At 43.1% G+C, this 22,288-nt stretch overlaps 2 protein-coding genes across 4 annotated transcripts in view; both read right to left on the bottom strand.

Moving 5' to 3' along the window:
• Nucleotides 1–74: 74 nt before the first annotated feature.
• LOC118363758 (integrin beta-6-like) lies at nucleotides 75–18,465 on the bottom strand. Of its 3 annotated transcripts, none has more exons than XM_052488600.1 (16): nucleotides 18,306–18,465; nucleotides 13,379–13,454; nucleotides 12,820–12,899; nucleotides 11,945–12,143; nucleotides 11,404–11,650; nucleotides 10,729–10,894; nucleotides 10,345–10,506; nucleotides 9,961–10,056; nucleotides 9,564–9,653; nucleotides 8,061–8,195; nucleotides 7,488–7,905; nucleotides 7,078–7,300; nucleotides 3,212–3,309; nucleotides 2,207–2,323; nucleotides 1,261–1,427; nucleotides 75–1,160 (listed from the first exon to the last, which is right to left on the bottom strand). In XM_052488600.1, exons 2-16 carry the CDS (start codon nucleotides 13,434–13,436, stop codon nucleotides 1,056–1,058), a joined length of 2,361 nt encoding a protein of 786 aa, XP_052344560.1. In that variant the 5' UTR covers nucleotides 13,437–13,454; nucleotides 18,306–18,465; the 3' UTR covers nucleotides 75–1,055. The 3 variants fall into 3 exon arrangements, with proteins under 3 accessions (XP_052344560.1, XP_052344558.1, XP_052344559.1); XM_052488598.1 differs by lacking the exon at nucleotides 18,306–18,465 and adding an exon at nucleotides 13,607–13,726; XM_052488599.1 differs by lacking the exon at nucleotides 18,306–18,465 and having other exon boundaries at nucleotides 13,379–13,600.
• LOC127913770 (uncharacterized) overlaps nucleotides 15,274–22,288 on the bottom strand; it is a 7,718-nt gene continuing 703 nt past the window's right edge. The window contains exons 2-6 of the mRNA XM_052487023.1: nucleotides 22,130–22,269; nucleotides 16,791–16,874; nucleotides 16,035–16,664; nucleotides 15,657–15,782; nucleotides 15,274–15,614 (exon numbers count right to left, since the gene is read on the bottom strand). Coding sequence (XP_052342983.1) covers nucleotides 15,517–15,614; nucleotides 15,657–15,782; nucleotides 16,035–16,664; nucleotides 16,791–16,874; nucleotides 22,130–22,269 — 1,078 coding nt within the window. The 3' untranslated portion in view covers nucleotides 15,274–15,516. The remainder of the gene's footprint in view (nucleotides 15,615–15,656; nucleotides 15,783–16,034; nucleotides 16,665–16,790; nucleotides 16,875–22,129; nucleotides 22,270–22,288) is intronic.

Here is a 22,288-nt window from a genome sequence, read left to right as displayed (position 1 = left end):
TTTCAAATAATACTCAACAATAGGTTTACATCATTTACACTCAACGATAACAAATCAAAACATGACGAAGATGATGATGTGGCAACAACTCAAAAGTTCAACTTTATTTTTGCGCCATACATTAAAGTTAGTCAATTATTCTTCTCAAAATGATTCCAATCAAGATTACACAATTCAAGGCTCAGCCTCGACTCAAAACCCAAAGCAAAACATTCATAACACAAAAAAAAACATGAAACATTATTGCAGTAGTATCAAGCCTACTCAGCTTATTCTCAGTTTTAGGCTACCTATGTCCCAACCCAAAGTCTACGAAAAAAAGTAAAGATGTAGGTTCTTAATTTGAGCCAGTTTGCTACATCAAGAAAATAACCCTGCAGCAACCAGAAATGTAAATTATTATGTGGATTACAATTAATGGACAAATCTGACATTTCAAAGTGGAAATTACAAACTTCAGAAACCTTTTTAAACCTCAAATACACCACACGTTTAGCATTTCCTGCATTGCAGGAAAGTTCTCCTGCAACAGGGTGATCAAATTAAAATCCTACATCTGTAACAACCTAAATGGGAAAATCCAGTGTTCAGTTTCAGCAGAGCGTTTGTACCAAAGACAACTTTAAGAGCAGCAAAATCAAAGTCATTTCATGTAGAGATGATTCATAGCTAGACATTCCATTGTCTGTCTGCTGATATGAGATAGCATCCCTGAAGATGATCCAGACCTTATGGAGTGATACAATGTTGCACATTGTGGTGATTACAATTTGTCCTTACATCACACACATACACACTCTTGCATGCACACGCACGCACACACACACACACACACACACACACACACACACACACACACACACACACACACACACACACACACACACACACACACACACACACACACACACACACACACACACACACACACACACACACACACACACATATAGATAGATACTATACAACATAAACATCTCCACAACTGCCCTTAACGGACTTCCAGTGCACTCAACTGCTGGTAAATATTTTACATATACAGGCTGATGTCATCATCAGTAGCCATCCATTGAATGAATATCAACTTTCGGTCTCCCTGCACTTTTATAAGTTACATTTTTAAACGTTGATGTCGAGCTTCTAAACAGAGGGTTTGTACCCTGTGGAGAAAGAAAAAAAACTGTTTAACAGTAAATTATACAAGAATTTCAAAGTAACTGACATGAGACAGAGCAAAAGAGGACAAGGACACCATCTTACCGACTGCCATTTAGCCTTTGCCCTCTCGGCCTCAAACTTGGCGACCTCATTGCGGTCGTGGACTGAGATCAACAGCTTCCACACCCCCAGCAGGATGAGGCCGATGGTGAGAATGGACAGAGAGACCCCCAGTACTATCATAGCTATGTTGGGGGGCTCAGGACAGTCTGGAAGGATGAAGAGAGAGAGAGAGAGACAGAGAGAGAGAGAGAGAGAGAGAGAGAGAGAGAGAGAGAGAGAGAGAGAGAGAGACACACACAGTTACGTCCGTAGTCATTACAGAGACACGTTTTTGAGGTGTAATTGTAATAGCAAGTTTTCTTAGCACAATTAGCGAGATAAATTCGTTGATTATTAGAGTAACCGTTACCCTGGTTGTGATAGAAATTGAGAACTTTTATGCTAATGTTATGAATATATATTTTATATTGGTCACATGATGAGTCTGATCATTACAGTGATCAGACTCATCATTTGCTCCAGAGTGGCGCAGCGATCTAAGGCACTGCATCTTGAGGCGTCACTACAGACACCCTGGTTCGATTCCAGGCTGTATCACAACCGGCTGTGATTGGGAGTCCCATAGGGCCGCGCACAATTGGCCCAGTGTCATCAAGGTTTGGCCGGTGTAGGCCGTCATTGTCAATAAGTATTCGTTCTCAACTGACTTGCCTGGTTAAATAAAGGTAATAACAAATATAAACAATTATGTTTCCCACTGAGATATTCACCTCTGCCTGTTAACGGACTTACTGTATGCCCGGCCCCATCAGATTCACTAAGCCCCTTTACCGGTTGCACTCGCTACTTCCGCAAAGGACTGTATAAAAATGATTCACCATGACGGTCTACGTTCGCTTAAACCTCTGGCCTCGTTCCTTCGCATGAACGACCTTCATTCTCTCACCGTTCGTACTTTCATGTGACGTTCAGAAACCTCTCTTACCGTACATCTTTAGATTATACACAGTGCTCCCTGCGTCTCCAGCCACCACACTGAAAGAGATGAAGCAGTTGTTCTCACTCTTTAGGGTACACAGCGTGGACCGGCTCTCATCGTATTCTGAAAAGGAATGTGGACACGTACACCGGCTATGAAGATGGGATGAATGAAAAAACGCCATACATCAACTTCCCTCTGCATTGTAAGAGGACGTAAGAGGACACCCTCCTCTCTATTCTGCTGCCAATATGATTCCCATATCAAAGGCCAAGATCTATGTTGTGTGAATGTGTGTGTGTGTGCGCGTGTCACACCATTGCATTTCACATCTGAGTCCTGAAGATCCGGTGCGATGATCAGATACACCGCTCAGCTTGCATTTAGTGTGAGCGGGTTCAAAATAAGCTCCCCTTGAAAGGAACAAACCCGCAAGAGTCAGTCCCTTGTATCTTCGACCCGCACCACAATAGCCCCATGGTAAATAATATGTTCCCCTTTGTCTAGCGTCTGATGAACACCGGACTCAGACAGTGTTCTGATGGAGAGGGTTGAATAGAGAGAGAGAGAGAGAGAGAGAGAGAGTGAAGACAGGGGCACAGAGAGACACTTGATGGAGGACGGGCCGGCATACCTCCAGATCTCTGACCCAGGGGGGAACTTTACATGCTAGTCTGTTTACTGCCCACGCGGGGCAAACAACGTGGGGCGATCATATTAAAAAGGTAAGAGAAAGGGCCAGACAAGAGAAAGTTCCCACCAGGAACTTCTTCATCGAGGTTGGCAAGGAAACAGCGTACCATTGTGGGATGCAGACATAGTCTGGCATCAAGCCTAGCAATCACACATTTGATTAAAACAAGTGGTACAATCTGGAGAGGTGTGTGTCATGCTGTTTCTGATGTTCTCTCTCTCTCTCTCTCTCGCAAGTTCTCATTTGACTCTTCACAAAATGTGTTTGAATCTTATCCGTCATGATTCGGCTACCCGTGACAGACAGGAGTAACTAACCTGTGGAATTGTTGACGAAGACATGAGGGACGCTGCACCTTTGGACACACTCCTCTGTGGCCTCGTCTTCTGCTTGTAGATGACACTCCACACAGGTCCTGAGGAACACACACACACAACATCTGTCACGTGTTGAGTGCTGGCCTTAAGAGGAGGGTTATTTGTGTTCCCTGATAAAGTATGAACAGAAGAAGCCTTAGCCAAATTTCAGTTTGTTCCCAAGGTTTCTCTCTCTTCCTCTCTCTCTCTCCCTTTCTCTCTCCCCCTCTCTCCTCCTCTCTCTCTCTCTCTCTCTCTCTCTCTCTCTCTCTCTCTCTCTCTCTCTCTCTCTCTCTCTCTCTCTCTCTCTCTCTCTCTCTCTCTCCCTCCCCCCCCCCTCTCTCTCTCTCTCTCTCTCTCTCTCTCTCTCTCTCTCTCTCTCTCTCTCTCTCTCTCTCTCTCTCTCTCTCTCTCTCTCTCTCTCTCTCTCTCTCTCTCTCTCTCTCTCCCTCCCCCTCTCTCTCTCCCTCTCTCCCACTCTCTCTCTCTCAATTCAATTCAATTCAAGGGGCTTTATTGGCATGGGAAACATGTGTTAACATTGCCAAAGCAAGTGAGGTAGATAATATATAAAGTGAATGTATAAAGTGAAATACCTACCTACGTACCTTTTCTAAAATACCTGTACTCTCTCTCTCTCTCTCTCTCTCTCTCTCTCTCTCTCTCCCCCTCTCTCTCTCTCTCTCTCTCTCTCTCTCTCTCTCTCCCCCTCTCTCCCACTCTCTCTCTCTCAATTCAATTCAATTCAAGGGGCTTTATTGGCATGGGAAACATGTGTTAACATTGCCAAAGCAAGTGAGGTAGATAATATATAAAGTGAATGTATAAAGTGAAATAAACAATAAAAATTAACAGTAAACATTACACATACAGAAGTTTCAAAACAATAAAGACAATCCAAATGTCATATGATATATATACAGTGTTTTAACAATGTACAAATGGTTAAAGGACACAATATAAAATAAATAAGCATAAATATGGGTCTCTCTCTCTCTCTCTCTCTCTCTCTCTGTCTGTGTAGTCTAGCACATAATGGTGGTGTCAGATGGACTGTGTGTGTTGGCTGTCTTTTGATGCCCTCAGGAACAAATTCAGACAAGATGAGGTGAACACTATATCCCAGTACTGAGAGAAAGAGGCGACAACAAAAAGAGAAAGAGGCGACAACAAAGACAACAACCCTTAATCAACGTAAAGCCCGGCAAGAATCAATTAGTCAAATAAAAAGCAAAGGGCTTCTCAATATTGTAGGTAAACATGATTGGTTATTATTGGACCTCAAAACAGTTTCTGCACCCTGACCATAGTTTGCTTTGTATGTTTATAGGTTTTGTTTGGTCAGGGTGTGATCTGAGTGGGCATTCTATGTTGTGTGTCTAGTTTGTCTGTTTCTGTGTTTGGCCTGATATGGTTCTCAATCAGAGGCAGGTGTTAGTCATTGTCTCTGATTGGGAACCATATTTAGGTAGCCTGTTTGGTGTTGGGGTTTGTGGGTGATTGTTCCTGTCTTTGTGTTTGTTACACCAGATAGGGCTGTTTTCATTTTTTTTTTCACGGTTTCTTGTTTTTTGTATATTGTTCTATTTTCATCTTTACTAAAGATGTATCACAATAACCACGCTGCGTTTTGGTCCGCCTCTCCTTCAACAGAAGAATCCCATTACAGATGTGGGCTAGTGTGGAACAGGAACAAGATTTCGCAGGATGTGGGCTAGTGTGGTCTAGACATTTGCTATAAGTGTTGGGATCTCATCACTTTCAGTACTGTATTTGTTTGCTGTACTGTCTACAGTCGCTGTTGCCATTCCTGAAGCAGATATCCTACAGTGCCTTCAGAAAGTATTCACACCACATGAGGTTTTCCACATTCTGAATTTTGTGTCACTGGCCAACACACAATATCCCATCATTTCAAACTGGAATTATGTTTTTACAACACGGTACTATTTAATTCAGGATGAAAAGCTGAAATGTCGTGAAGCAATAAGTCAACCCCTTTGTTATGGCCTAAATAAGTTCAGGAGTAAAAATGTGCTCAACAAGTCACATAATAAGTTGCATGGACTCTGTGTGCAATAATAGTGTTTAACATGATTTTTGAACAACTACCTTATCTCTGCACCCCACACATACAATTATCTGAATGGTCCCTCAGTCAAGCAGTGAATTTCAAACACAGATTCAACCACAAAGACCAGGGAGGTTTTCCAATGCCTTATTAATTACCCTTTGGATGGTGTAGCAATACACCCAGTCATTACAAAGATACAGGCGTCCTAACTAACTCAGTTGCTAGAGGAAGGAAACCGCTCAGAGATTTCACCATGAGGTCAATATTGACTTTAAAACAGTTACAGAGTTTAATGGCTGTGATAGGAGTAAAAACTGAAAATGGATCAACAACATTATAGCTACTCCACAATACTAACCAATATGACAGTGTTACTCCACAATACTAACCTATATGACAGTGTTACTCCACAATACTAACCTATATGACAGTGTTACTCCACAATACTAACCTATATGACAGTTTTACTCCACAATACTAACCTATATGACAGTGTTACTCCACAATACTAACCTATATGACAGTGTTACTCCACAATACTAACCTATATGACAGTGTTACTCCACAATACTAACCTATATGACAGTGTTACTCCACCATACTAACCTATATGACAGTGTTACTCCACAATACCAACCTATATGACAGTGTTACTCCACAATACTAACCTATATGACAGTGTTACTCCACAATACCAACCTATATGACAGTTTTACTCCACAATACTAACCTATATGACAGTGTTACTCCACAATACTAACCTATATGACAGTGTTACTCCACAATACCAACCTATATGACAGTGTTACTCCACAATACTAACCTATATGACAGTGTTACTCCACAATACTAACCTATATGACAGTGAAAAGAATGAAGCCTGTATGAAATACAACTATTCCAAAACATCCTGTTTGCAACAAGGCACTAAAGTAAAACAGTTAAAAAATGTGGTAAAGAAATCAACTTTATGCCCCGAATACAAAATGTTATGTTTGGGGCAAATCCAACACAAGTGAGTGCCGGTCTGAATACCGGTCTTGATATTTTTAAGCATGGTGGTGGCTGCATCGACAAGGACTAGGGAGTTTTTTGAGGGATAAAACTAAACGGAATAGAGCTAAGCACAGGAAAAATCCTAGAGGAAAACCTGGTTCAGTCTGCTTTCCAACAGACACTGAGAGACAAATTCATCTTTCAGCTGGACAATAACTTAAGACACAAGGCCAAATATACACTGGAGTTGTTTACCAAGACGACATTGAATGTTCCTGATTGGCCTAGTTAGTTTTTACTTATACTGGCTTCAAAATCTATGTCAAGACTTGAAAATGGCTGTCTAGCAATGATCAACAACCAACTTGACCGAGCTTGAAGAATTTTTAAAAGAATAATGTGTAATCCAGGTGTGCAAAGCGCTTAGTGATTTACCCAGAAAGACTCACAGCTGTAATCACTGCCAAAGGTGATTCTAACATTCATTGACTCAAGGGTGTGAATACTTATGTAAATGAGATATTTCTGGATGTAATTTTTAACACATTTGCAGAAATGTCTTAAAAACATGTTGTCACTTTGTCATTACGGGGTAATGTGTGTAGATGGGTGCGAATTTGTATTTATTTAATCCATTTTTGAATTCAGGCTGTAAACACAACAAAATGTGGAATAAATCAAGGTGTATGGATAGTTTCTGAAGGCTCTGTAATATATGACCCACTGGGAAACTGGACAAGGTGTATGTTCTTCTTACCTAGCAGAGCTACAGGAGTCTCCACAGGTAGGGCACCTTTCACAGGTGTCTCCAGAGGCTCCGGGCATGGAACACACACACTTCCCACACACACACTTCCCCCGTCCGCTGCACAGCGCTCCGTCCTCCGACACACACGTGTCCCTGCTGCTGCTGCAGTTACAGTACTCCCCCGTCCAGCCGCTCTGACACACACACTCGCCGCAGTCACAGTCCCCGTGACCTACACACACACACACACACATTAGCACATTAGCACGCAAGAAAGTAACTACAGTATATCCTGAAGGTCATATGTTATATTACTGAGTCATTGTGATGTCAGTACATTATCTGCTTTCATCAAAAGAGGAAGAGGTGAAACCACAACGCTCGTCATGAGAGTCCGTGTTTCGACCGCACGTACACACCTCCACAGAGTAACCCTCGGAACCTCACACACGAGAAGTCGTCACACTCGCAGTAGGCCCCGTAGACGCGTCCGAAACTAGACGGGTGACACACACACTGGCCGCAGTAACACTCCCCTTGCCCGCTACAGGACTCCGAAGCGCCACTGGCCTTGCAGTTACTGCTCTGGACGCTCTCCTCCGTACACTCACACTTGGAACCCATGTACCCGGGATCACACAGACAGGAGCCACACTCCAGAGATCCCCGGCCCAGGCTGCAGTGGCTGCTGTTGGGCTCGGGGGTCTGCTGACAGGCACAGGAGCACAGGGACTCCAAGTCTATCTCCAGGGGGTCCTGAAAGCCCACCGGTTTGATGAGGAAACGCCGGGGACCGTCGAGACACTCAGAGAGTTCTACAGTCACGTTGAAGGAGACCTGGGAATCACAGAGATTGAAGGGTGGGTGTTATATCATACATGCATTGAGGTGGCTGTATAGTCAGTTGGCAACTTGTTTTACGACAATATGAAAATATAGGAATATTGTTCTTTAATATCATTGACCAGCTGACGAGCAAAATGGGAACAAACCGTGTCTCCAGCTTTGACGTTGGAGCATCGTTTCTGTCCAGGTAGTACCGTCCCATCCTGACAGATCGCTGTGAAGGAGATCTGTAGATCCTCTGTGTCTCCTAGCACCTCCAGCTCTATCTCAGACCGCAGCTCCTGGAAACACAAAGGTAACCTATAACGGGGTCATGGCCAGGTCCTAGACATCGTGAGGGAAGAGTTCAGGTAAGAGTCTTTTTGTAGTTTATTCAATGCTGTATTTTACCTCACACTCAATGGATTATGCTGTTTCTTTAGTGTGGGGGGTGTAATAGGAGTGTGTGTGTGTGTGTGTGTGTGTGTGTGTGTGTGTGTGTGTGTGTGTGTGTGTGTGTGTGTGTGTGTGTGTGTGTGTGTGTGTGTGTGTGTGTGTGTGTGTGTGTGTGTGTGTGTGTGTGTGTGTGTGTGTGTGTGTGTGTGTGTGTGTGTGTGTGTGTGTGAAAGGGAACCATTATAAGCTTCTGCAACCACTGACTTATTACACCCTTTTTAAGTCTACAGTATGTTCCAACACTGCTAAGGTTTACTCAGCTGGGCCTATTCATTCCTAGTCTTCCACTATATTGGTAAGTCCCTTTCTCTGAGTGGTTTGAGTCATGATCCCTGTAACTTCCCAGGTTTTCCGTCAAGCTCCCAGGTATCCCAGGTGTTAGTAGCCAACCACCACAGGGTATAGTGAGGTAGATATGACTCTAATATAACTCTTTCTCTAAGTGAACACAGTGTTGACAGAGTACTTGACATTTGTATCCTTTCAGTTCCTTTGGGGAATATGTGGTCTGTGTGATGCTTGAGAGAAACAGCTTGAGCTGAGACACTGTGTACTCATGTACAGTGTACTAGGAGGAGCACTAAATCAATATCTAGCTATCACAAAAATAAGCTACATCGGTAATGTGGCTAACCTCTTAATCGCTTTCACATAAAGTATGTCCTGTACATTTCGTATTGTGCTAGATGCTAGATGCTAAGTGCTTTGCCATTAGCTCGGTGATGAATAAAGCCCCCTTGGCATAACTAGAGGAGCCAGACGTGAGTTGGCTATGGTAGGCTGTTCAGGAAGTGTCAGATGAAGTGATTAGAAGCTGTGGGTCTGCTCTCATCCCCCTCAACGCACACAAACACACCACTCGCGCATACCCTCGTGCACACACTCATACACACACACACGCTGCCTGTAGGCCTGAAGCCAATAGGGATTAGACTGTAGGGAGGAACAGCGAGCCACGATAGAGGATCAAACAGCAGGGGCGAGTGCAGACCTGCCGACAGCATACCGAGGTGCAGAGAGGGGAGGAAGAGATGGGGAGAGGAGGGAGAGGGGTGGTGGGGAGAGGAGGGAGAGAGAAGAGATAAACAGAAAGGAAGGATCTAACCCGAGGGAGAAGGTCAGAGGTCACTGTGTCCATGTACTCCGCAAGTCTCAATAGTCCTGCTAACTAACAAACACACTGTACTCCCACAGTGACAGAATCGTATTCTCACTTTATACGCCGTCACAATCAGTTCCAGGATGTTCCTTGAATCTGACTCCAGAACCCCCACGGTGGCGCCAGGTATGAAACTTGCATAGTTCTGTGATAAAACACACAACAGACACACTGTCACTGTTCATGTAGGTTGGCCGACCAGTCACAGCAACATCATAAGGAAGTAAAGTTCTACCGAAAACAGGAAGAAGAGAGGGCTTGTTCCAACACGTCCACTGAGAGCAGGTAGCGAATCAAATATGCAAACCCCAACGATACACAGAGATACATTTTCCTTCTCCATTCCATAACCGGCTTGCCGCGTACCTCGTTTCCACCCGGTGTTTTCTGACAGGTAAACGTCACATTGCTGTTGGGAAAAGGACAATGGAGGGAGAAGGAGAAGTTCTCACCTCGTAGTTGTGTTTCTGATTTTCCGTCACAGCGAATATAAGCAGGATATTATTGTCCACCAGTTTATCCATCAGCTGTCCCAGAGTTGGGTATTCCTGGATGGATAAAGTAAGTATTTTAAAACCTCAGACTATAGTATTTCATCCCAATGAATGAAACAATTACATGTATTTCTAAAGCCCTTTTCACATCAACAGTAATAAAAAGTGATTTACAGTCACCCGGCCTAGGCCCCAAAGAGCCAGTAGTCTTTAGAGTAAAGGGACACTCCTTCACCATGGACAGGAATGAAAGCCATGTTATAGTATCATAAACAGTGAATCCTTGTACTACAACCCCAGTCATAGAAATAATAAATGAATGTGATGTGACTGTCCCCTTACCAGATGGGCAGCCATAGAGTATTCATTGTTGCTGTCCAGATGGCACTCTCCGTCGTTAGGGACGACGATGCCTGACATCTTGCTGTCCATCCCAAAGTGAGAGTCGGCGTCGCTCACAAACACCAGCAGACGCATGGAGTCGTTCCTCCAGCCTATCTTGTCCTGACAGGAAGAGATGAGAGATTATTATACCGCAATAATACTATAGTCCGTTGTCAAAGCAAGCCCGAAGTTCCCTTGAAAAATAAAGATATTCTATTCCCTTCCTTTAGATTCTATTCCGCAGTATTATTTTCTATTCGGCTCTATTCTATTCTGTTAAAAATGGCTACCATCTTTGAGGACAAATCAAATCAAACCTGAACCACAGACTCGCTCACTTACCCCACAGACAGCAGCCTGCATAATGGCATCGAAGCCACACTCCGGCAGGTCGATGTTGGCAGACACACGCTGGTTGGTGATGATATTGTTGAACTTCTCTGTGCTGCTGGTGAGGGGTAGGACGTGTTTGTATCCAAACGTTGGCAGACAGCTCTCATCCACACTCCTGCATGGGAGTACCATAAAGAAACATAGTGTATTACATCTATGACCGGGGTTCCCGCTCTAAGACAAATTCAAAATAACAGAACTTTCCATGACTTCCCATGTCTACAGATAAGACATTGGGGGCCAAATATTTCCATCGCCGTTTAACTAATGAATTATTACTAGATATTACTATTACTAACAACAAGTAAGCTTGTTATAGACATACTCAAAAACACTGTGTCGTTTACTAAGCTCTTTTAGTGAGAAAATCTGTCTCTTCCACAGAAAGATGGTCCTTTGTAGCTTAGTTGGTAGAGTATGGCACTTGTAACCCCAGGGTAGTGGGTTTTGATTCCCAGGGGACACCCATACATATTCACACATAACCGTAAGTCGCTTTGGATAAAAGTGTCCGCTAAAATGGCATATATTATATTATTATATAAAGAAAGTGCTCTTCATTTGTACTTCAACCATAGAGGATGTGGTTTTCAATTCAGTTCTCACAAGCACACTGTACCCTACCTACAAGGGTTCTCCAGCTCTCCAGGTGTGATCTTAATGAACGGGAGGACTGGTTTCTCAACGAAGGACCCAAATCCAAGTCTGAATTTACTGGTGAGCTTTGCCATCTCCTTGGACAGGGTGGAGCCCAAGTCTTTAATCATCTCCAGGTCATCAATCATGGAGGCTGAGAGGTCCATCAGGTAGTAGATGTCTACAGGGTAGTCTTCTGTCTGCTGCACACTGACCTGGAAGGTCACCTCACTGCCTGAAAGAAAAAATAAGAAACTGTTTTCTGTCTCTCTCTCCGGGCTCCGTTCAGTTCAAGGTCTGACCATGCTAGTGAGAAATTCTATTCATATTATTATCTTGATGTGAGAAACGGTGTGAAAATATAAATTACACATCCTTCATTCATCAAAAAAAAAGAGTTTCTAAATCAACTTCAAATCACCGCCAGCGTGTACCCACAGTGTGAGCAGTGTGCCCAATAGCTGTATAAATAATGGACACAGCGACTGCCCCCAGGTCTCCATCAGTAACTGTATAAATAGGGGTTTACCAGTTCTGAGTTTGAGGGCCATCTTCTGTGGTGATATCTCTGTGCTGTTGGTATTTCCTGTCTTCTTCCCTAGAGGCTGGTTCCGGAGGACCTCGGAAGTGGTCACTGGGAATTCCACCTGGTCCTGGGGACAGCCTCTCTCTTGGAGATGGTACGGCGTGTCACATCGCTCACTGATTAAAAACGAGTCCGTGAAATTCTGAGAGGTTAAAAACACCACAAGGTTTTACTCCCACATATTGGTGTTTCGTCAGTCAGTAGTCATATTCATACTATAGTACTACCTGAAAGGTAGAACTTCTGAAGATCATTTGCAAATATTGCCACCATTAAATCTTTTAACAATATATTTTTTTTACTCTGCACTGCAGTTTGCTCCATCAACAACATGTCCGCATCAGTATTCCATATCAAGTTAGGCTAGTTGCACATTTATGAATTCATGACACGTTTTCCTGCTGGACTTGCATCAATGTTATCCCCTAGATCAGCATTCCTCAATAGGCAGTGATTTTATTTTAGTTCTGTGCAAAATATAGATATATATTTTTATACATATATACATTTCGTTCTTGGACATAAAAGACTGTACAATCAGCAGAAAATGGCGTCAACGTTGTTTTTATTCAGGAACTCGGTTCCCTAGTATTCCCACGCATAAATAGACAGGCATGTGTGATCGTATCCCAATGTAATTTAAGTTTGAAATCCTTCTGTTTTTGTCAAATATTGCATCTGTTTGGAATTCGTGCGGTCAATTTGTAGGGCACAAATTATTTATAACTATAATGCGGGCCCCCCGACCATCCGCTCAAGTAAAAATCGGCCCACGGCTGAATGTAATTGGGTTCCCCTGCCCTAGATGTATAGCCTACCTCTTGTGTGCACCATGCACAGTGGGGACCAAGCTGGAGACACTCGTCACAAGTCACTGCACTGCCAACCGAACATGTTCCTACATGGACACCACACGGGGAATATAGAATATAGAAGTGGTCAGCGTGGTTGTCCCTGTCTAGCACGGGTTACATCTTCTCACGGCACTGCTTGTCTGGCGTGTTATACTTTTGTCTATCAGTATATGAGTGATTGTTTAGTGCTTCTGTCTTTGTGATGCGCCTGGTTAATTTGCGCATGAATAACCAGAGCAAATGCTAGGTTATGTTATCATGATAAACCACAATAATAATTGTGTGTGTGGGGGGGGGGGGTAAAAATAAATATTTGTATATATAAACCACTGGATCAAATAAACTAATTGAAATACAATCAATACATTGCATTCATGTATGACGTGGAATATTTACCTCTATAAAAGTAAAATAAAGCTGCTATAATCTTGGGGAAAATCTGGATATTCTGCAGTTACATGTAAGCTTGAAAGGAGAAGTTATTTAATTAATCAAAGCCATTCGATCCGGTCTCTGGTCTTACCCTCCACGTTGTTGATCCAATGCCGAAGAATCAGGAGCAGAAGTACAGCAGTCCCCATTGGTCCTCGCGGTTACTACTATAGGCATATGAAAGAACAACAAAACATTCTCTGGTACTCTCATATGTACAGTAAAATTGACAAAACAAACAGGTATTTCCAGCCTTAGTAAGCTTCTCTTGGTATCACTGTCTAGGCTAAACGACAGGAGAATGCGCCGTCTTTCTTACCTGGCAGGAAAGACGTTGAGTGCCTGCGTGGTTCAGACATTCTTACCTGCCCAGCCTTTTATGTTCACTTCCGTACAGGTGAGAACATAAACGGAACGGGACTACAGAGAGTGAGTGAGAAGTGAGTGTACGGACGTGAGCTGTGAGAAGCCAGAGACAACAGCTACATTGAACTGGGTTTTATTTCAATGGAAGATTATATGATAATCGATATATAACAGAAATGAACTTGTATTTTTACATATATATATATATATATTTTAAAATCAATATAATTTGTTAGCTTGCAATCTTAAATTGTTGTAACAAATATTGAAGTGAAGGTTATGGGATAAATGATCAAATCCATGTATAACTATTTGTACACACAAATTGAATATCTTTGAAATAGTGTTTCAAAAGTTCACCAATATTTCAAAAATGGGGAAATAGCATGTTTCATTCTGCCTTTCTAAAGAAGCCTGTAATGTGCCCGAGGACTGATCATTCTTCATTTTAAATCTGCCATGACAGGACCTCGGATTCACTGCAAAACTCACTTCAAGTCAAATCCCAGTGGTTGTAAAACATCATACTTTCGAACTTCCAGAATATGCCCATAGTTCACTTACCCATAGTTCAGTGGGTCATGACTGCCTGTCTGTCAATGTGTTGCAGTATATGTTTGATCAGGTCTTCACTGCCCTGTCCTTGAGGTGTATTATATCGTGGCACACACTGTCTTGTTTCTACCATTTTTGCACGATAACACGTCTCCATCAACTGTTGTCTATTGGCTTTAACATCATAATCATATGTTGTATTGACCTATATAGCGATCTGACCTGATCCATTCTGGAGCTGTGCATAAAAGGGGGGTGTAGGGCAATGTGATAACCATTGTTTATAGTGGACAACCAACTGTCCAGACGTGCCACACCGTAAGTCAATATCCCTGAATTACTCAGATGAGATACTGCAACTGAAAAAAAATATGTTAATATTTAACATGAAAACCCCCTCAGAAATGTACATATCTCAAGGGTTCATTTTGATTGAATGATTAACAGTAGGGACGAAAAACTAAATCTCGGGCTCTTTTGAAAAGTAGTCTATTGCTCAATACAAAAATCCTCATAAACTGATGTGTGTGTGTGTGTGCGTACGTGCATGCGTGTGCGTATGTAACCTGTGAGTGAATAGGCGGTGAATGTGTGTGTGTGCGTAGCACATGGAGTGTGTGTCTTAACAGGCGGTGTGTGTAGGTGGTGAACAATTGACAGCTGCAGTGTGGATTTCTCAGCTTGTCCGTTCCAGACGGAATATCCTACTAAAGCAGCATCACACCCCTCCGAATCGCAGTAAGCCCCTCATCTGTTACTCCAAACCCCCTCCTCTCCTTCTCTGTTACTCTCCCCCTCTCCTCTGCTCCCTTCTCCACTTCTCCTCTCATATTTGCTCAACTCTCCAAATTATTCTTCCATTATAATCTCTCCTATAGTCCACTCGTCTTCTCTCCAGTCTTCTGCCACCGTCATCCTTTATCCTGTCCTCCTCCACCCCTAGAGGCGCCCAGTCTTCAGTCATTCCCACTGTCATCCCATCTCAGCTGATGGATGGAGTGACAGCGGAATGACAGCACTTGTCCTCTGCCACTTTGCAGCTCCCTCCATTCTTTATCTGACGAGAGGACAAACATTTGTAGTTTTGCCACCGCTGTTCTGAGAAAGTACACAGGCCACCCATAAACATGTTTAAAACATACACAAGTGTGACCTTTTAAAATATGATCTGTTGCTATCTGACAACTAAGACATCCATTCATTCATTAAATTGTCTAACCTAATTGTACTACCTAATCCACTCAGGTCATTCATTCAATTGTCCTACTTAATTGTCCTACCTTACCATCTTAGATGTCCATTCTTCCATTAAATGGTCCTACCTAACCAGCCCAGATAATCATTCTTCCATGAAATGATCCTACCTAACCAGCCCAGATAATCATTCTTCCATGAAATGATCCTACCTAACCAGCCCAGATAATCATTCATCCATGAAATGATCCTACCTAACCAGCCCAGATAATCATTCTTCCATGAAATGATCCTACCTAACCAGCCCAGATAATCATTCTTCCATGAAATGATCCTACCTAACCAGCCCAGATAATCATTCTTCCATGAAATGATCCTACCTAACCAGCCCAGATAATCATTCTTCCATTAAATGGTCCTACCTAACCAGCCCAGATAATCATTCTTCCATTAAATGGTCCTACCTAACCAGCCCAGATAATCATTCTTCCATGAAAGTATCCTACCTAACCAGCCCAGATAAACATTCTTCCATTAAATGGTCCTACCTAACCAGCCCAGATAATCATTCTTCCATGAAATGATCCTACCTAACCAGCCCAGATAATCATTCTTCCATGAAATGACCCTACCTAACCAGCCCAGATAATCATTCTTCCATGAAATGATCCTACCTAACCAGCCCAGATAATCATTCTTCCATGAAATGATCCTACCTAACCAGCCCAGATAATCATTCTTCCATGAAATGATCCTACCTGACCAGCCCAGATAATCATTCTTCCATGAAATGATCCTACCTGACCAGCCCAGATAATCATTCTTCCATGAAATGATCCTACCTGACCAGCCCAGATAATCATTCTTCCATGAAATGATCCTACCTGACCAGCCCAGATAATCATTCTTCCATGAAATGATCCTACCTGACCAGCCCAGATAATCATTCTTCCATGAAATTACCCTACCTAACCAGCCCAGATAATCATTCTTCCATGAAATGATCCTACCTAACCAGCCCAGATAATCATTCTTCCATGAAATGATCCTACCTAACCAGCCCAGATAATCATTCTTCCATGAAATGATCCTACCTAACCAGCCCAGATAATCATTCTTCCATGAAATGATCCTACCTAACCAGCCCAGATAATCATTCTTCCATGAAATGATCCTACCTAACCAGCCCAGATAATCATTCTTCCATGAAATGATCCTACCTAACCAGCCCAGATAATCATTCTTCCATGAAATGATCCTACCTAACCAGCCCAGATAATCATTTTTCCATGAAATGATCCTACCTAACCAGCCCAGATAATCATTCTTCCATTAAATGATCCTACCTAACCAGCCCAGATAATCATTATTCCATGAAATGATCCTACCTAACCAGCCCAGATAATCATTCTTCCATGAAATGATCCTACCTAACCAGCCCAGATAATCATTCTTCCATGAAATGATCCTACCTAACCAGCCCAGATAATCATTATTCCATTAAATTGTCCTACCTAACCAGCCCAGATAATCATTATTTCATTCAACTATCCTACCAAACCAGCCTCGATATTAATTATTTCATTAAATTGTCCTACCAAACCAGCCTAGATATTTATTATTTCATTATATTGTCCTACCTAACCAGCCTAGGTAATCAATGTTTCATTCAATTGTCCTACCAAACCAGCCTAGATAATCAATCATCAGTCCATTAAATTGTCCTACCAAACTAGCCTAGATAATCATTCCTTCATTAAATTGTCCTACCAAACCAGCCCAGATAATCATTATTTCATTAAATTGTCTTACCAAACCAGCCCAGATAATCATTATTTCATTAAATTGTCTTACCAAACCAGCCCAGATAATCATTATTTAATTAAATTGTCCTACCAAACCAGCCTAGATAATCATTATTGAATTAAATTGTCCTACCAAACCAGCCCAGATAATCTATATTTCATTACATTGTCCTACCAAACCAGCCCAGATAATCATTATTTCATTACATTGTCCTACCAAACCAGCCCAGATAATAATTTTTTAATTAAATTGTCCTACCAAACCAGCCCAGATAATCATTATTTCATTACATTGTCCTACCAAACCAGCCCAGATAATCATTATTTAATTAAATTGTTCTACCAAACCAGCCCAGATAATCATTATTTCATTACATTGTCCTACCAAACCAGCCCAGATAATAATTTTTTAATTAAATTGTCCTACCAAACCAGCCCAGATAATCATTATTTCATTACATTGTCCTACCAAACCAGCCCAGATAATCATTATTTAATTAAATTGTTCTACCAAACCAGCCCAGATAATCATTATTTCATTAAATTGTGCTACCTAACCAGCCCAGATAATCATTATTTAATTAAATTGTCCTACCAAACCAGCCCAGATAATCATTATTTAATTCAAAGTGTCCTACCAAACCAGCCCTGTGTCCCAAAAAAGTGTACACCAGCATGTCAATAAACCCAATCTTTGGGTCAGATGTCTAACCACACAGTGAAAAATAGAAAAAGCTTATTTTCATATTCAATGTTGCTTTTCCAAGGTTTCATTCCCACCATCCGTCCCATTGTGAGGGAGGAAGATTCTCCCACACAAAACCTGCCAGCATTCCTAACGAGACTCCAACCTCTACTCCCGTTGTTGAGACATGAACATGATATTGGCTTTGTCAAGTTTAGGGATTCCCAAGAAACTGAATCCTAGTCATTACTCCTAGTCATTCCTTACAATGAGATGCCTGCTCCGGATTGAACGCAGTGCTGTGTGATATGATATCACAGATATATCAGTGTGTGTGTGTGTGTGTGTGCCGGGCAGGCCGTGTTAATACACAATACATTACAACGGTCGGCACTGCAATGAGACCAACTCACCTACAGGGGCCTCCTCTAGAACCATGCTGTCCTGTCAAAGGGGCGCTGTGTCCTTGTCACCGCCTGAAAAATGAGGGGAGAGGAATCAGGGAGACGCCGCCACTGCCGCCGGCCCTCAAAACGTCAAGTTGCAACTGCAGCCCTGGGCAGGAGTAACTATAAACCTACAGTAACAGACAGCTTTATGAAGCATGACGCTGCCTGTCCCTCTCACCCTCCCCACTGCCCATGCTCCCAGGCTGATGGGGGTGGAGGGGTGCTGATGAGTGATGGCAGCAACTGCTGGTGGGTCTGAGACATACAAATAACAGCCGTCTTCATTAGAGAGGGATGGTAGCAGAGTAGCAGAGATGCAGATTGACTGACAGGCCAAATGTGCCAGTGTTGCCCTCTCTTGGTTGAGGCAGTAGGTTACAGCTCCCTGTGAGGAACTTGTGTCAAGATGTAAAGCACAAATATTTAGGGCATGTGTGCGTGTGTGTTGTTTATGTCGCTGTCTTGTGTTTGGAAGTGAACATCAAGCCCAGTGAGTTAATTGAATCAAGTGCAGAGTAAGGTCAGAGATGAAAGGAGTGACACTGTATTAATGTTGTCTCTCCCTATGGTGGTATGATTGGAATGTGTGTGTGTGTGTGTGTGTGTGTGTGTGTGTGTGTGTGTGTGTGTGTGTGTGTGTGTGTGTGTGTGTGTGTGTGTGTGTGCATAAAAAAGATACGGAGAGAGAGAGAGAGCGAGAGAAAGGAGGTGGACAAGGCGTACATCGTAGGAATGAGAGTCAAACTGCCCATTCAGGCAAGGCATCATTCCCAGAAGTCAATGTGGTAACGATTCTGGTTCAAAATGGCTACCAGGCTAATCAGGCTGACTCTTTGCCATGTGGTACAATTACCCTCTACTACTGTAGAGTAAAACACATTAGTCACTTTTTACATTGCCATTGTAAAATGTATCCATAGGCCATACTGTAACCCCATAAAGATATGTGCCAGAAAGATTTCTTTGAAGGTCAATCAGCCCATTTCCTATGAAATACCATTGAACAGAAATGAGTGAATGAATCAAGACACTCTCTCAATGTTTGCACCCCCGATGTCTGCACAGGCACCCCCAATCTGACCTTGGCCCCACTTTAGGGAATAGCGCCATGTGTCCCTTCAGCTGTGGAGAATTAGACATCAGAAAGAGCGAGATAAAGGAGAGCAAGAGAGCGAGCGAGAAGGGGGGGGGGGGTGAGACAGAGAGAGAGAGTGCTAATCCTCCATCATTTGCTCCTTATGTTCATAGGGTCGATTTTCTTGTGTGGCGTGGGGGGCATATGCCTGGCATTACAGTCTGGCTGGGTGGTGTCCGGGGCGTATGTGTGTGTGGTAATGGGGGATCTTGCACCCCAGTTTTTTTTCATCCCTTTACTGGTAAGATATATGGGACATGGTGCCTTTGTGTCTATGGCATCAGCTCAAGTAAGCTGCAGGCTTTAACAGAGAAGCCCCATAAAAGACACTGATATCACAAAGGATACATTACAACAAACCCCCTGGATGCTAGAAACAGTGTGACAAAGAGCAAGGTTAGCGTCATGGATATATACTGTATACTCACGTTTATATACATCACTGGTTAGCAGTCCTAACGATGACTTAAAGTGGAATCTGAAAATAAATAATATTCTATTTATATGATTTTGGACATCTACTAGGTCTACTTATTGATCTGAATGCATAGCCCCCTCTGCTGTTGATTGAAGGTACTTAAGGTAAATCAAATAAAATTTTATTGGTCACATATTTAGCAGATATTATTGCGGTGCGGGTGTAGCGAAATGCAGTGCAGTAGTATCTAACAATTCACAACAGTACACACAAATCTCAAAGTAAAATAATGGAATTATAGAAATATATATAGAAATATTAGGACAAGCAATGTTGGAGTGGCATTGACTAGAATACAGTAGAATACAGTATATAAACTCAACAAAAAAATGAACGCCCTCTCACTGTCAACTGTGTTTATTTTCAGCAAACTTAACATGTGTAAATATTTGTATGAACATAACAAGATTCAACAACTGAAACATAAACTGAACAAGTTCCACAGACATGTGACTAACAGAAATGTAATAATGTGTCACTGAACAAAGGGGGGTGGGGGTCAAAATAAAAAATAACAGTTCGTATCTGGTGTGGCCACCAGCTGCATTAAGTACTGCAGTGCATCTCTTCCTCATGGACTGCACCAGATCTGCCTATTCTTGCTGTGAGATGTTACCCTTTCAAAGCACCTTGAAATACATTTTTGGGGGAATGGCCCTAGCCCTCACCCTCTGGTCCAACAGGTCCCAGACGTGCTCAATGGGATTGAGATCCGGGCTCTTCGCTGGCCATGGCAGAACACTGACATTCCTGTCTTGCAGGAAATCATGCACGGAACGAGCAGTATGGCTGGTGGCATTGTCTTGCTGGGGGGTCATGTCAGGATGAGCCTGCAGGAAGGGTACCACGAGGGAGGAGTTTTTCCACCCTGTAACGCACAGCGTTGAGATTGCCTGCAATGACAACAAGCTCAGTCAGATGATGCTGTGACACACCGCCCCAGACCATGACGGACCTTCCACCTCCAAATCAATCCCGCGACAGAGTACAGGCCTCGGTGTAACGCTCGATAAACGTTCGACGATAAACGTGAATCTGACCATCACCCCTGGTGAGACAAAACCGCGATTCGTCAGTGAAGAGCACTTTTTTCCAGTCCTGTCTGGTCCAGCGACGGTGGGTTTGTGCCCATAGGCGACGATGTTGCCGGTGATGTCTGGTGAGGACCTGCCTTACAACAGGCCTACAAGCCCTCAGTCCAGCCTATCTCAGACTATTGCGGACAGTCTGAGCACTGATGGAGTGATTGTGCGTTCCTGGTGTAACACTGCAGTTTTGTTGCCATCCTGTACCTGTCCCGCAGCTGTGATGTTAGAACTTACCGATCCTGTGCAGGTGTTGTTACACGTGGTCTGCCACTGCGAGGAGAGTCAGCTGTCCGTTCCTGTCTCCCTGTAGTGCTGTCTTAGGCGTCTCACAGTACGGACATTGCAATTTATTGCCCTGGCCACATCTGCAGTCCTCATGTCTCCTTGCAGCATGCCTAAGGCACGTTCACGCAGATGAGCAGGGACCATGGGCATCTTTCTTTTGGTGTTTTTCAGAGTCAGTCGAAAGGCCTCTTTAGTGTCCTAAGTTTTCAGAATTGTGACCTTAATTGCCTACCGTCTGTAAGCTGTTAGTGTCTTAACGACTGCCCCACAGGTGCATGTTCATTAATTGTTTATGGTTCATTGAACAAGCATGGGAAACAGTGTTTAAACCCTTTACAATGAAGATCTGTGTTATTTGGATTTTTACGAATGATCTTTGAAAGACAGGGTCCTGAAAAGGGGACGTTTCTTTTTTTGCTGAGTTTACATATTAAATGAGTAAAACATTATGTAAACATTATTAAAGTGGCCAGTGTTCCATTATTAAAGTGACCAGTGATTCCATGTCTATGTACATAGGGCAGCAGCCTCTAAGCTGCAGGGTTGAGTAACCGGTTGGTAGCCGGCTGGTGACAGTGACTAAGTTCAGGGCAGGGTACTGGGCGGAGGCCGGCGAGTGATGAATATTTAACAGTCTGATGGCCTTGAGATATAACCTGTTTTTCAGTCTCTCGGTCCAAGCTTTAATGCACCTGTACTGACCTCGCCTTCTGGATGATAGCGGGGTCAGCAGGCCGTGGCTCAGGTGATTGATGTCCTTGATGATTTCTTTTGACTTTCTGTGACATTGGGTGCTGTATACGTCCTGCAGGGCAGGCAGTGTGCCCCTGGTGATGTGTTGGGCAGAACGGCACCTTCCTCTGGATAGCCACGAGGTTGCGGGCGGTGCAGTTGCCACACCAGACGGGGATAAAGCCCGACAGGATGCTCTCTATAGTGCATCTGTAGAAATTTGTGAGGG

Source organism: Oncorhynchus keta, chromosome 30, assembly GCF_023373465.1.
Source record: "Oncorhynchus keta strain PuntledgeMale-10-30-2019 chromosome 30, Oket_V2, whole genome shotgun sequence".
Taxonomy (NCBI): Eukaryota; Metazoa; Chordata; class Actinopteri; order Salmoniformes; family Salmonidae; genus Oncorhynchus; species Oncorhynchus keta.
Note: the sequence above shows the minus strand (reverse complement) of the source record. Positions and strands in the feature narration are given on the sequence as shown.